This window comes from Natator depressus, chromosome 9, assembly GCF_965152275.1.
Source record: "Natator depressus isolate rNatDep1 chromosome 9, rNatDep2.hap1, whole genome shotgun sequence".
NCBI classification, from domain to species: domain Eukaryota; kingdom Metazoa; phylum Chordata; order Testudines; family Cheloniidae; genus Natator; species Natator depressus.
This window is the reverse complement of record NC_134242.1, coordinates 62,151,302-62,166,846: the sequence shown is the minus strand read 5'-3', so window position 1 is coordinate 62,166,846 and position 15,545 is coordinate 62,151,302. Positions and strand designations below refer to the sequence as shown.

The following is a 15,545-nucleotide window of genomic DNA, read 5'->3' as shown; positions in this document are numbered from 1 at the left end:
CGGACTGGAGATGGCTGATGCAATTTTTTATTGTATTAACAGATCCATTATTTTAGGCTGATGAATGCTGACTGGTGACCCTGAACCAGGACCACAGTCGCAGAATGGTGTGACTACATCTTTACGCAGACCTCAGCCCAGAACTTCTGCATGAGGACAGCCCCATGTCCGGATCTGTGTGTCGTGCAAGCCAGCCCATTAGCACCAGGATATGCAGGGGAAGGGCCATACCAGCCCAAAAATGGGTTGCTGTTGCCCTCTAGAAGCTGGCTACTGCAGGTGGTTACAGAGCTGTGGGTAATCAGTTCAGCATTGGCAAGTCAGCTGTTGATTTGGTAGTGATGCATGTTTGCCAGGCAACTGTTGTTCTGATTTCACCCCTGCTTGGTGAGGATAGGAAATGTGCCTGAAGTAAGAGCTGTCTTTCAGTGAATAGACTTCAAGCCATCCATGGTACAGGTGTACCTCTTATCATGCCCCTGACCTAGATGACAATGTTTATATAAACAGGAATGGATGAACTTGCTCCTTATGGAGGCCTTGGTAGACCATACAGGGAGGTTCATAGACACCTACATGGGATGCACCGGCAAAGTGCATGAAGCCAGGGTAATCTGGAGACCCAGTGTATTCAAATATGGCCAAGCTGGGACCTTATCCACAGTTTTTGGGTGGAAGATCAGTGGGGTGTCTGTGCCCACTGTTATAATGGGGGGCCTAGCCTATCCTCTACTGCCCTGGCTCATTAAAGCCTACCCTGGTGTGGGATCACATGGCAGAAGACAATCTGACTATGTCCTGAGCAGGTGGTGGAATGTGCATTTGGCCAGCTGAAGACAGGAGGGTGTTGCCTACAAGCCATTTGAACTGCAGTGTATAAAATGCCATTCATGTGATTGAGGCATGCTGTGTACTGCACAAGGATGTGAGGATAAGTGGGAGTACTTTGGCCAGGAATAGGTCACTTGTGCTGTTTTATGGCCCTCATCCAGCCAACCAGAAAGTCCACCTCTGGAAACTGAGACTGCGTTCAGGAGAGCATGGGAAATATCTCTGTGCATCATAACAAGACAGAAATTGCAACTTTATCTCCCTTTGCATCCCATCCATCCCTATACTTCTCTGCTTATTGCCTGTGTGTGCCAGGTTCCTTCTTCCTAACAAGAAAATGGCAATTGCTTCCTGTTTATTGCCACGAATGTTTTGGTATTTGTGTGTGGCTTTGGGTCATTAGCTTGATGTGGCAAAGGATGGAGGGCTGTGAGGGGAGGGCCAGGGGAGTAGATGGCCTTACAGTTTTTTCAGGCTGTGGTGGCATTGGCTGATGAGAGCTTGCTGGAGATCCCTGGCTGGAAAAGAGAACAGTTCTTCCAGGTCTGTGGTAGAAAACTATCCCTGTGTGCCATGGAACTATTTCATTGTCTGGTGACAGATGGGAAAATTAATTATTTATTAGAGACGACTAGTGAGCTACAGGCTATGGTGCATGGGGAGTTTGTCTTGCCCCAAAATCTGTCTCTCAGGAGTTCCAGTAGAATGAAAAATTCTTCTGCATCATTCCACAAGTGGACAAAAATTTGCACCATCATAAGCAGGATGTTGATTTAGGATGCAACAGCATAGAACCACCATGAATGTGCCTTTGCAACCTTCCCCCCACCCCCGCTTTCACCTTACTACCACTGAATAGCTCAGCTCGGGCAGTCCTGTACTGTCATATGAGGATCCGAGGAGCCTAGGGTTTTGTTTTGTTTTTTTGTTCCTGTAACTGTGCAAAAAAGTTATTAAACTCTGAAACTTTTCAAAAGTAGCCCAATTTATTGGAAGCGGGCAGTATTTCAGGAACACCTGGACCAAATGACCTCAAATTTGCTTCAGTCTGCTCAGCCCTTCTTATGGCATAATTATCCAAAACACTCTCCCCATGCGGGTGAATTTTGGATATTAAAAGCAGCTCATCTGTAGTTTGAGGAGGGGAGAGGCATGTGGCTGGGGAACTGCTGGGCCAAATCACTCCATACTTTCACCACTTATGCTACCTCTGGTCTTGGTGAGGTATCGCAATCTTAAAGAAATTTTGAAAAATTGGCTCTGAAACAGAAAGCTCTGCTCAGCGTTAACTATGGAGTCACGAGTGCGCCGTAATATTTCAAATCACTGTTCAGACAGAACTAGTGAACACTAACAGCAACCGTGTGGGGAAGGTAAGTCCTTTCATTCCCATTTTACAGATGAGGAAAATGAAGCATTCAAATAGGCCAACATATTTAGATATGTCAGTAAGTAGCCTGTTTTTGTTTTTTGTTTTTTCAGATCCTGGGCTCTGGATTGCATAAAAGATAGAAGTAAAATAGCCAACTATGATGTGTTGGAGAGGAGTTCACAAAACCCTGTTCTGCAGAACAATTATTTTGAGGCATTTTCAGACCACGTCCTTGACAGACAGTGCAGCCCTATTCACCTGCATTGTGATGCTATCCCTGTCTGCCTGATACTATCCCCATACTCGGCATGTTTTTCAGGAGCGAGTTCTACACATTGCCCACGAAGTGCAGTTTCACAGAAATGTGTTTTCCAAGAAATGCGGCTTCCCTTCTTGGCTATGAGACAGCATATTCGTTTCCACTACACATCAGTATAGTCCTTGTCCTTGCCCCAGGGCGTGAAGTTTCATCACAAACTGTTGGTGGGATTTCCCCCTTGTTAAAATATAAGCAGCACAGCTTTGCTTACAGTATTATGTTAGAGGCATAAAACCTCTATACTGGAGCTGTCCACTGCCAGGGTAAAACTTGCCTATGCAGGAGATGGGAGCTTTCGCAGGGGCAATCCAAGACTGTGAGTGAATTCCAACAAGACCTAAGGCTTGACTGAAATGTCCTCACTTTCCATTCCAAGTGCCAGGCATGCTTCTTTGACCTTGCCTTCACTAACACACCTAGCACAGCAGACGTAATATTAAAAATAAACAACTATAAAACCCTCAGATAATTTTCTTCAAGAGGAAAAAGAAGTAAGGGGGAAAACCCTTGACAAATGCTAGTCCTCTTGTGCAATGCACTTCTGGAAGGTCCTCTGGTGCTAAAGTGATGAGGATGGTATAAACCTTTGAATGACCTGGTATAGAAAATGCCCTTTGGACTTTGATTTCTGACTGACTCTTTTTTTATGCTTTTCCACTTCTCTTCCCTGTCTGGCTAGTGCTGCTGGTGGCTTTTCAGTGGACTTCAGAAGCAGCAAGACCTCTGGAAAGAAAAGCTGCAGCCGTGGGATCCTCAGTGCTGCTGTCTGCACCGGACAACATAAAAGACATCAACTTCATCCAGTGGGAATATCTAAATGGCACCACATGGGACTTCATTGTGCAGTACTATGTGGGGTCACAAAAGCCGACACTCTATGCGCCCTATGGAGACAGAGTCATTTTCTATTCGCTTAATGGCTCCCTGTTGCTGGAAAAACTACACGAGACAGACAGCAGGGTCTACAAAGCCAGTATCAATCTGATCGAGAGCGAAGCCAGGACAACCCTTCTGAAAGTTCTCAGTAAGTGAGAGACACTGAGGTCTTACTCTTCCAGTGTTTACAGATCAGTACATTAGAAGGATCCATTCAATCCAGGGTGTGAATGGGAATAGTCATAATAGAGGGGGATTTTCAGCAAGCCACAAAGGAGTTGGGAAGGCCAAGACTATAATAGGGTTTCAAAAAGAACTAGATAAATTCATGGAGGATAGGTCCATCAATGGCTATTAGCCAGGATAGGCAGAGATGGGGTCCCTAGCCTCTGTTTGCCAGAAGCAAATGGGCGACAGGGGATGGATCACTTCATTACCTGTTCTGTTCATTCTTTCTGAAGCACCTGGCATTGGCCACTGTCGGCAGACAGGCTACTGGGATAGATGCACCTTTGGTCTGACCCAGTATGGCCATTCTTATGTTCTTATGAGCAGGACAGGGGATGCTGATGGACTCACTTAGAAATGTCAGGAAGATCTGCAAGCCCCGGAATGGGGAAGGCTGTATCTGATCCCGCACTGGGAAACATGTATAAGGAAGGGGCTCTGAACCCCCAGAATGACGGAGACTCGATGTGTCAGGGAGGTGCTGTGTTCAGTCTGAATGTGCTCTGTGAAACTGCTCTCCGCTCTGGTGGCCCCGTGCCCCTTGCTCTGGTGGCCCCGTGCCCCATGCACAGAACAGCTTTGATGCCCCTTGTAGGGGAAATCACGTGGGAGTGACTGTCCAGCATGCTACACAGGGAAACATCTGAATGACACCTATTGTTAGTAATGCTCCAGGGTTGAATGCCTATGCTCACTCCTTAATGGCCAGCTCTCTAAGCACAGAGCACCAGTTAGAACAGAGCTGAGGGAGGGAAAAATGTAGTGGCAGAAAACCCTGGACAAATCTCACGTGAGGATACAATAGCTCAGCACATCGCCCTCTAAACAAAACAATTGCCCTCACCCTGAGCATTGTGCTTCCATCGTTTATTTTTTGCTTTGTCTGTGTACGGTAGCTATTCATGACAGGGGGTCAATATAGTGAAATTTCCTTTAAACTGGTCTTAAATCCTTATCATCTACAATGTTAATGCAATATTAATGCATTTGTGGCCCATAAATATCTAATATATTTATATTTGTTTTAATTTTTGTAAACATATTACATGGGTCAGATTCTCTATGGGCAATTTGTTTAAAAAAACAGAGCACTATAAATAAGTTAAAATAAATAACTAAAAATTATAACATCTGGATATATTAAAAGTCCATCTCAGGAAGACTTGTTTCAGGACTCTACTCTCTCCAGATATGTTATACAAGAGAAATGGCACAGCAATAATATTGAGAACACGGGAATCCCCATACCAGGTCAGACCAGAAACCTGGCTAGTCCAGTATCCTGTCTCTGACAGTGGCCAATACCAGCTGTTTCAGAGGAAGGTGCAAGAAACTAATTAGTGAACAGTTATGGAATGCCCTGCCCATAGAGGAATTTTCTTCCTAACCTCCTCAGTTAGTGGCTGTCAACCTGTGGCCATGAGTATTTATATTCCTTCTTTTTAAAAAATGTTTGTTTAAGCCTATCTAATGTCACCGTGAATGTTCTCATTATTAATGTAAATGTCTAATCCTTTTGTGAATCTTACTAAGCTCTTGGCCTAACTGATATCTGGTGGCAGTGAGTTCCATAGGGTAGCAGTGTTTTGGACATTCAGTGCACTGTGCAGCCACCCTGATTCATACGCTGCTGCTCTTCTCCTTCCATGGATAAATTGGGGGCCGCTCTGAATGGCTGGCCTGGGGTTTAATCTGTAAATTGGAAGCTAAACCCTTATAGATTACATTTAAATTGAATAGCTAGTTCTGTATTCATTTACTTCATTACTATTTTATTATAAACAACAACGACAGATTTTATTTGACTTTAACCCACTAACAATGTAACCCCTTCTCCTGAGTGCTGCACTTCCACCCAGCCCAAACTCCCCAGTGCTCACTCTGGCAGGGACTGATCCCTGCTCATCTTATCTCAAGTGTGGTCCTGAACCCCTGTAACTCCAGGAAAGAAGCACACATGTTGTGAAGGCTGGTGCTACACCAGTGTTGTATATTTTTCAGGGCCTGTGTCCCAGCCGCAGATATGGAGCAATTCTAGCCTGGCAGGTTCACCGATTGAATTATTCTGCAATGTGCCGGAGGGAACAGTGGAGAACATTGACTGGGAGAAGGATGGAGACCCTCTCCCCCAGGAAAGATATTACCTTCTTTCTGGAAGTCCCAGTGTGTTGCACATCGGGAAAGGGGAAAAATCAGACTGTGGCTCCTATTCCTGCAATGTCAGCAATGAGATCAGCTGGCAGGAATCCTCGCTGAACTTGACCATTGTCAGTGAGTGTTGCATTACTCCTGGGCTTCAGTTTATTGTGGGTAATTCTATAGCTGCCCTGTTTCAGAATAGCTGTTACGCACTAAGATATAGAACAGTGGTGTGCAACCTGCGGCCCGCAAGCCGCATGCGGCCCAGAGTAATCTGATTGCCGGCCATGAGACATTTTGCTGATGTTGACTGTACACAGGCATGCTCCCGCCCCTTACCAGCTCCCAGTGACCGTGGTTCACCATTCCCAGCCAATGGGAGCTGCAGGAAGTGGCAGCCAGCATGTCCCTGCGGACCGCCGCTTCCTGCAGCTCCCACTGGCCGGGAACGGCGAACTGCGGCCACTGGGAGCTGTGGGGAGCCGTGCCTGTGGACGGTCAATGTCAACAAAATGTCTTGCAGCCAGCAATCAGATTATTCTGGTGGGCCACAGGTTGCCCACCACTGATATAGAGCCTGTCTGAATACATTTCTACTTTGGCCACTAGACAGCAGAGTAAGAACCAAGTTTGTAGTTTCCCAGTGGTTGGTAGATGTGTTGTATCAGGTCAAAGGTGGGCAGTGTAACACCCAGAACTCTCCTACCTATTGATGTGCTATTTGAGTACATTTACTTGAATGAACACAGTAATGATCTCACTTCGTCCTGCTATCTGTGCAGCTCTGCAGAAGAGGTTAGATCCCAGCTGGAAAGGTTCGTCTTTGGGACCTGGTGCCATCACTGGCAGGCGGTAGCAATCCTCTCATGCACATCCTCAAGTAGAAAATATCCTGGCTCCCAACAACTTTCTCAGCAGCTCCCAATCTCAATGGGCTGCCCACAGCCTCTCTGTTCTGTTCGTTGATTATTTCTGTTCTGCTTCCCCATGAGACTGGGATTTTTTTTCTCCACATACCAGGTATCTCGCCTTCTCTAGAGCATGTTCTGAAAATGTCTGCTGTTGCTTTGGTGTTTGCTCTGGTCTCTGGGATGGGCTTCTTTTTCTTGTGCTGCCAATCAGGAAACCAAAGAATCAGTAAGTATTTTATCTGCCTTTGGCTCTTTGGGTCTGTTGTACACAAAATTAAAGCCTCCACTCTTCTTTGCTTGAGATCAGATCAGATAATGGCAGGCAGCACTGGCCGATTGCTTTCCCCTTAGCCTCTCAGGCTATGTCTACACTGCAATACAAGTCCCGCAACATGGCCATGGCTGGCCTGGGTCAGCTGCCTTGGGCTCGAGCTGCAGGGCTATAAAATTGCAGTGTAGACGTTCGGACGTGGGCCTGATTCAAAGGCCCCTGAAATCAGTAGGAGCCTTTCCACCAACTTCAATAGGCTTTGGGTCAGGCCCAAGATGAGGGTCTCACTAGTGTAGCAAGGTCAGTCTATCGGTTCTGATCAACCCTATGTGGAAACCCTGGGGAGTGTTACCCAGTTCTAAACAGCAGCTGCAGATCCCAGCTCCACTCCTCGTACTCAGCATAACAAACAGGATTGCAACTCTTCAGCCCCTGTTCTGTCCTGATTCCTAAACATTCCCTCCATTTGGGGCCAGATTCTTCCACCCTCACTCCTGGAGAGTGGTACTTTGCTCTGCACATCAGCACTCACAGACAATGATGCTTAACGGATTATTGTTCACTGTACCAACGGCACAGCCTCTGTTTGCTCTGGTATAAAATGTGTCATGTCCCACGCTCTAGGAGCATGCAGCTTAGAGAAAATACACACATCAAAAATTGTAAATTAATAATTAACTTACCCCCTGCCCATCCAGACTCCACCCCCATGCATACGCGCCGACTTCTTCTGACTCCGGTGATTGCTCAACCCCCCTCTGCCCCCGGCCCCGCCCTGACTGCACCCCTGCCCTGCCCCCTCCTGTCCCCATTCCAACCCCTTCCCCATAGTCCCTGCCCCAACTCTGCCCCCTCCCTGCCCCTATTCGACTCCTTCCCCAAATCCCCGCCCTGGCACTGCCTCTTCCACGCCTCCTCCCCTGAGCGCGCCATGTTTCCGCTCCTCCCCCCATTTTGTCCCAGAGCTTGCTACAGCTGTTTGGCAGCGGCAAGCACTGGGAGGGAGGGAGGAGTGGAGACGCAGCGTGCTAGGAGGAGGAGGTGAGGCGGGGTGGGCGGGGAGCTTGGCTGCCAATGGGTGCAGAGCACCCACTAATTTTTCCCCGTGGGTGCTCCAGCCCCGGAGCACCCACAGAGTCAGCGCCTATGCCCCCACTTCTCAACCAACACACACTTTAACCCACCTGCACTCTCCTTATCCCATCTTTAAAAGCAACTGAGAATAGCTATGCTTTGCAGCATGCCTGTTTAGTCAACAGACTCAAACTCTGTCTGACCAAGGATGAAGTTGGCAGCCCTGTACTGAAAACACCCTGGCACCAGTCCTGCCTCTTTTAAGCCAAGAAGCTGCCAGCTGCTGAAAAAGGATGGAGAGAACAGCTGTCTAAGGTAGACAGGGCTCTAGCCATGTAGGGCTTTACAGGTGAAAACTGATTCTGTGAATGACACCCAGGATTTGCAGTGGTTGCAAAGTGCTCCCAAACTGGAGCACCACTGAGCAAGGGAACGGATGCATTCTGCACCTGCAAGGTGTGGCTGCGGCTCCTGTAGACATACGCAAGCTAGCCTTAATCTAGCTAGCTCAGGTATCCGCAGCAGTGAAGCCGCAGCACAGTGCTTCAACATGGGCCAGCCCCAGGATTAATTTCCCAGAGTTGTGTGCAGGCTTTTGTAGCTGAAGTGCGCATTGGTGTGGCTTCACTATTCCAGGATCCGAGCTAGCTAATTTAAAGCTAGCTTGGGAGTGTCTGCTTGAATTAGTCACACTCTGTGACTGCAGTGTAGACACACCCAGGTTTGCTCCAGGTGCAGCTGCCTCCCCCCAACCCCCACCTATACAGAGCCTGTTACGGTAATGCAGTCTGAATGTGAGAAAGGCCTGGGTAACCAAGATGAAGTCTCACAAGTGAATGGAAAGGTCTTCAGTGTGTGACTGTCTTTTAACTATTGCAGTGGGAGGCTGGAAGCGTTGCAGTGTTAACTCTTGCTATTGAAGCTTCTCTGTTCTCCCCTTTGAGTCTTCCTAGTCTGCTGTTTGTGGAGAAACTCTAGAGCTGTGTGAAACTTTCATAACAAAACATGAAATGGACGGGTTTCTCCTGGATTGCAGGTTCTGTTACAAACCCAACATTTGGGCCAGGTTTCTGAACCTGGGCTGAGTTTGGAACAAACCTTCATTGTTGTCTGATTCAGGAGGAAACCAGGTGGTTTCTCATGTTTTCACCTAAACTAGACAAATCTTTGTGGCTTTGGCTAAGTTTCACTTTGAGTTTTGGGGTTTTGTTTGAAGCTCAGGGGGAATAAACCTCAGGCACACCAAAGCTGAGAATAAGTTTCCATCACCCCTTGCAAACAGAATCTGCAGAGCCTGCGGTCTCATGCAGCTCTGGCACTCACTGTTGGTTGTCTATTGTTTTCCTAGAGAGGGAGACCTGGAGATGGATGAGCGTATTCCTTCAGGGGCTGGTGTGTGTCTCTTCCGTCTTGATGTTCGCTGCTACTGTGCTCTGGATGCAGGAGGAAGGTAGAGTCTCCCTGGCTCTGATACTAACAAATGTGTCTACTTCAGATTGTAAGGAGATGAGAGAGGTGAATTGAATGAGTCTACGAAGAGAGAAGAAACCTACAGTTAATCAAAGGGAGGGTGACCAGATTCAGAGTCACATCTGAAGCTTGTGTAAATCGACCTAGCCAGTGGAACTACACAGATTTACTCCAGCTGAGGATCTGGTCCTCAGTGAAATACCACGACAACTGTAGCACGCCGGGGGAAGGAAAGGTAGCACCAGCAGTGATTTTGGTGGGTTTCAGAGAGGAGTGCACAAGAGGCTTTGGGCATTTGGGGATGGTGAAGGACTCATAAGGGGGGAAGGTGGCTCACAGGAAAGCCTCATTTCAGGGCAAGGAGGATAGTGCAACTACACGTTGCAGGCTTAGCTGAGGTGGACCTTCAGGTGCATGTGCACTCAGCCACCCTGTTGTCAATTTCACTGGCTGACCTAGCTAGTGGCCTGATCAGGTGGCCTGGGTCAGCAGGGCGACAAAAGCTAGGCTATTACACCATATTTCAGAAACTTTCCAGAGACATGCATGAATGCCAGAGCTGGCCGCCTGAGAAATAGGTTGTGTGAAAAATGAAGGAAAGCTTTAATCTTCCTATGCAACCAGAACTGGACACCTACAATGGCCCCACGCAATCTAGTCCACCGAGACAAGGTCATGGAAGTAACACTCTTTTAGCAGCAAGGTCTTGGAAACTGGTATGTATCCAAGATTGTAGATACTGGTTGCCACAGTTGAGCAGGAAACGGACACATCTTGTAGATGTTGCAGAGTAGCTTAGGATGGGCGGAGGGGGAGCAGCAGGGGTAGTTAATGTATAGTAAGGGTGCGATCTATATGTTGACTGAAGGTTTTGTTTTAAAGTGAATTCTACCCAGTGTTGCCTCTTGGGATGAAACTGCAACCTCCTTTAAACTGTAATGCCTCAGTCTGCAGCACTATCCCTTTGCCAGTCACTTTTCCAGTCCACAGGTGCAACTGCTTACCCACTATAAACTTCACCCCCAGCCAGGGAGCCAAACTCTGCCATCTGCTATGCCCCTGCACCCCATTGACTTCACTGACCGCAATGGGGTGTCACTGGTGTAATTGAGGCCAGACTGTAGCCTGTATAGTGCCCAGACCCGAATAATGATCTCTCGCTGACATTTGCCTTTACTAAGCCTGATTAACCATATCAGTCTCTCTAATTCTGGTTTAATTCTTCCAGGTCCCTTTGCTGCCTTCATATTGCTTGACTTTTTGCTTGTATATGTGATCATAATAACGGCCCTGATATCAGCAACGTTGGTGTGTCAGCATGCAAAGCTCAGTGGATTTAAGACCAAACCATGTGAGTCATTCTATTTATGATTTAATTATTGGGGGAGAGGTGGTGAACTGATTTATTTCCTAAATGGGACTGAGGAAAGACCCTTGATAGGCCTGACTAAGTTAGAGGAAAGAGCTATATAGGCGGCTTTTACTGGTACTAATATTGACACACACACACACACACACGCTCTGCAGCCCATTCCCTTCACATTCACTGCAAGGCCTATCCGACATCTAACTCTTAACCTGCCCTGCCCCAAACACATGACTTTAAAAGGTGGAAATATGGGCCGAGGAGCAGGCAGCATGAAAGGACGTGGGATTAACTTCTGAAACCTCTGGCTCATGAATCAGCATTTTGGATGTGTCAGTCACTTTACTGTAACGAGCAGTGAGATAACACCAGGTATGCAGAAGGGATGAGTGAGAGACTGAAGTTATAATCAGGTGGAGCTCAGCAGCTTGATGGTGACCAGCATAGCTGTAGGATGGCTTGTCTGTCTGCTTAGCTGCTGAATTTGCACTGGCTTTTTAAAATATCAGCTGCCACTAGAAGAGATTTGATTCCCAAACTTCCTGTCCATTTCTTTCCATAACTCTGGTTTGTAAAAGAATGCAAAGCCCCAGGATCTGACCCATTTACTGCATGAGGCACTCCTTGGAATTATGCTCTTGTACATAGCAGAAATGTCCTCACATGGGAGCTTTTATAATACATTTGTCTGTCTGCCTTCACATGCTTCTCTCCATGTCCCAGGGCAGCGTGTCATCCTGGACTCAGCAGCCCCTGGAGCAGTGATATTAGTGATCCTGTTTGCCAGCCTCCTACTCCAGAAAATCTCCCGGCTCCAAGGTGAGAACAGACCCTCTAGTGACCTATGTTTACACTGCATGTTTCCCTGAGAACAAACCCTCACCTCTGAGAGCTGGAGACTCTGCATGGGCAGTTCTTGCTGCAGAGCCTGGTGTAGTGACCCCCCATCACTGGGAGCCACTTGTATCAAAACATGGGGACACTGCACATGAACTCGGAACGTGTCTGTGCTGCATGAGTATCCACACACAGCACTGACTAAACCCCCAAAGTCCCATCCCGCCATGCCCTTGGCTCAGCAGAAAACCAAGGAAGGGTTTTCAGGAGGTCTGTCTCACCTTTGGTCACTCAAAAGCCCTGGTCAGGGATCTTGAGTGGACGTCCCCAGGGCAGCACATTTGAATCTTGTGTATTATCATAAAATATAGATGTTCCGGTTCTCTCCTCCCACAGACATGTCTTAGCCCTATAGAGGTCTGGATTAAATGCAAGTTTATGTCCTACATTTGAGCTCCCCTATGATTTCTTTGGGCAAATAAGCAAGCTACTGAGAAGCTGTAACTTTTTCTCTCTTTTTAAAAAAAAAACATATAGAGAGAGGCTGCTCACAGACTGTAGATCTGACAGGCTATGCAGTCACCTCAGCCGTAATCTCTCTCCTTGGCCTTCTAACCCTCTTCATTTGGTGTGAGTATCCTTCTGGTTTCATTCCAGTTGTTGTGTGGTCATAATTTACTGCCTCTCTCTTTCCTGGGTAACTTAGTGGCTCTTTCACTTCCCCCTGCTCCAACTGACCTGGCTACAGTCAATGCCCTGGGAGATGTCTTTGACTAGGGGACAGGTTTTTAAAGGTATTTAGGCACCTAAGAGTTCAGATAGGCTCGATTTGCTTCCTTTCCTACCCATCTACCAACTCTCTTGGGATGCTGGTCTCAAGATATGCAACTTCTTGTGCCCTTTTCTCCTCATTTGCCTGGTTATCTCCGAGCACTTTGTAACACGGGTATTAACTTCTGGGAGTTCTTCCAAAAGCCATCGCTGCCCTGGGGAAGAGACTCTGGGAGTATCTTGTTTTCTTGAAGTTAACCTGTACAGTATCAATAGCTCTTTCTCCTGCAGTGTCTGAAATACCAGCAAGAGCAAATGCCACTGGAGATGTTAGTAAATCAGGTTAGAACCAGGTAATTAACAGAGGGTGAAGTGCAGGTGATGGGGAGTACTGGGAAATTTCATTTTCCTGCTCACATTCCTGCCCTCGACTCTGAAATCCCAACATTTCCACCTTGTGGTGGAAAGGGAGGATCTGACAACCTGTGCTCTCCAAAAGACACTGATTTGCCCTCCTCTCTATAGCTGGACTCCCTTAAAATGCCACACAGAGATGCAGTCACCCTCTACACAAAGCGTGACTTGTACAAAACAAGTCAGGAGCTAACCAGCCTCTCGCTGCTTTGCAGATCACAGGAGACAAGGAGACCAAAGAGAAAATAAACGACATTCCAAAGAGGAAGCAGACCAGGAGGTAGCAGGCCTTGTAACTCACTTTTTATTGTCTATATTTTGAGTTTCCTCTGCCCGTTCAGTTGTAAATTATTATTATGATTATTATTTAACTTACAACTTATACCACGCGTGGGAGGGGCCTGGCTTTAACCCACAGAAGGCAGGAGACTTGGAGCCAGAGCTGAAAAGCCTGGCAGTTGTGGTTCTGAATAATTATATAATCCATACCAGGGTTTTAGTTGGGCTTTCTTTCCCTCCCACCCAAGAACATGAAGAGTGCTGAACCTTAATTTACTTTCAGCTTTGAGTTGATCCCCATTGTCACCCACAGCTACAGGGCTTCTGTACACCCCAAAAACTAATAGAACTTGGGTATTTTAAGCTTGGAATGTTGTTTTCCCGCAGTTATATAGCTATGGTAACAGGGTACAAGCCGAGCATTGTAACATCTGGTTTCCCTGGCTGTTCTGAAACAGAATGTGTCTGTCCACAAGCTGACTCTAGACCTTTATCAACAAGCTGGAAGCTGAAATAGCCACCCATTTAATAGGACTGCCACCCATTCAAGCACAATGCCGACACTCAAATGCAGATCTACATATCCTTTTATAAACCTAAATCATGGCCCCATGGGGTAGAGGCATACGTTTTATATTCTCACCTTAGCAAGGGAGAGCACACATGAATTCATTGGTGAGGGGAAGTCTGATTTTAGGGAGTCTTTAGGCTGTCAAATTTATTTAAAAATAATGATCACAATCCCATTATTTGCAGTGGTGGTGTAGCCATGCCAGTCCCAGGATATTAAAGAGACAAGATGGGGGAGGTAACATCTTTTATTGGGCCAAATTCTGTTGGGGAGAGACACAAGCTTTGCAATTTACTCAGAGCTCTTCTTTGGGCCACTCTGTAGCTTGAAAGCTTGTCTTTCACCAGCAGAAGCTAGTCCAGTAAAAGATGTTCCCTCACTCACCTTGTCTCTCATACTACTGTTAACATGCCTACTGCAGTGGCTACTGAAGGGCCTCAACCATGGTCAGGGTCCCATCGTGCTAGGCTTTGTATGTACACTCACAAGACAGTCCTAGCCCTGTAAAGCTTACAGTCAAAGTGGATGCAGATCTACACTCTCCCCACAGGGTTTCCGTGCTGCTCTTGTTTTCCAGCAGAAATGACCACATCCCACCAACTTCTCCAAAGTGCCAGTTTTATTCACACATTCTCTCAGTGAGATATACCATTGCCAGGAGCTGCTGGCATCCAAGTAGCAATAAGGCGGTTTGAAATCCTTTCCTCTGTCTGTACAGGGCCTTGCCACTGTTCTGAATGTTTTAGGGAAGTTCTGAGTTCCCCTGTGTCCCATGACTAGGCTGGCACTGAGCCCTAGCAGTGGGATGCGGCAGGGCACACTTCATTCACATACATGTGTTGTGCAGATGCAGCAGGAGCCTGAGGAAGACATGCTGCAACAGCCATAAAGAGCATTCCCTAGTCTCATGCCACCAAGAATGATCCGGAAGAAGCTACAATCAAATTTGGAAACCCTGTCGTCATTATGGCCAGCTCTCGGGAACACCCATACCTAAGTCCGGCCAAGGCTTCCTCTTGCAAGCCTGTGTGATTGGTTGCTTATACACTTTGCCAACATTTAACCACCTGGGCTGAAATTTTCACTGCCAGGACTCTGCCTCAGGCTCAGTCCCCCCTCCCACCCCAGAATTTCAGTAAAAAACTATTCCATTGTTGCTGAAAGCATGGTTAGGGGAAAATAGGAACTTTTTTGCTAATGTTAACCAAGTTTTTTTTCCCCTTGTTTCTTTGAAGCGCTCTAGTTCCTCCGTGTTTCTGAAGCAGGCATTTGAAGTTGGGCAAAGCGATGGGCTGGGGTCAGAGATGCCTTTTACGGTTCTCATGAAAACACACTTAGGGCTAGTCTACACTATAAGCACTACAGCAGTGCAGCTGCGCCGCAGCGTGGCTGGTGGAGAGAGCCCTCCTGTCAGCATAGCGCTGTTCACAGCAGCACTTAGGTCGGTGGAACTTGTGTCGGTCACAGGGGTGGCTTATTCACTCTGCTTTTCCATTGCCTTGGGTTAACAATTCTCTGCACATCAGAGCTTTTATTAGCAGGAGAGGCCTCTTACAGGGGGAGTATCAATCTAACTCCCCCGCCCCCCCGCCCTGCTCCGACTCATTTGCAGTTGTCTGTAACTAAGAGGTTACACAAGGTCACTCCTACCAGGACTGGTTGTAGAATCCAGCCCTGTAGGGTAACAAAGTGACTGGGAGTTGGGTTTGCCATCTTAGTTTTGTTTGTGATGGAAAAAACACAAGGAGGTAGCATGACTAGCCATTACCCCAGGGCCAGCCTTAGAGCCAGGCAAACGGGACCCATGCCCAGGGCG

At 47.2% G+C, this 15,545-nt stretch overlaps 1 protein-coding gene across 1 annotated transcript in view; it reads left to right on the top strand.

Annotated features, from left to right (window-relative positions):
• Window positions 1-15,305, top strand: part of LOC141994194 (uncharacterized) — a 30,366-nt gene extending 15,061 nt beyond the window's left edge. Inside the window, exons 4-12 of the mRNA XM_074964372.1 lie at window positions 3,202-3,546; window positions 5,628-5,897; window positions 6,786-6,902; window positions 9,370-9,471; window positions 10,720-10,842; window positions 11,581-11,676; window positions 12,232-12,324; window positions 13,095-13,159; window positions 14,577-15,305. Coding sequence (XP_074820473.1) covers window positions 3,202-3,546; window positions 5,628-5,897; window positions 6,786-6,902; window positions 9,370-9,471; window positions 10,720-10,842; window positions 11,581-11,676; window positions 12,232-12,324; window positions 13,095-13,159; window positions 14,577-14,618 — 1,253 coding nt within the window. The 3' untranslated portion in view covers window positions 14,619-15,305. The remainder of the gene's footprint in view (window positions 1-3,201; window positions 3,547-5,627; window positions 5,898-6,785; window positions 6,903-9,369; window positions 9,472-10,719; window positions 10,843-11,580; window positions 11,677-12,231; window positions 12,325-13,094; window positions 13,160-14,576) is intronic.
• The last annotated feature ends 240 nt before the right edge of the window (window positions 15,306-15,545 follow it).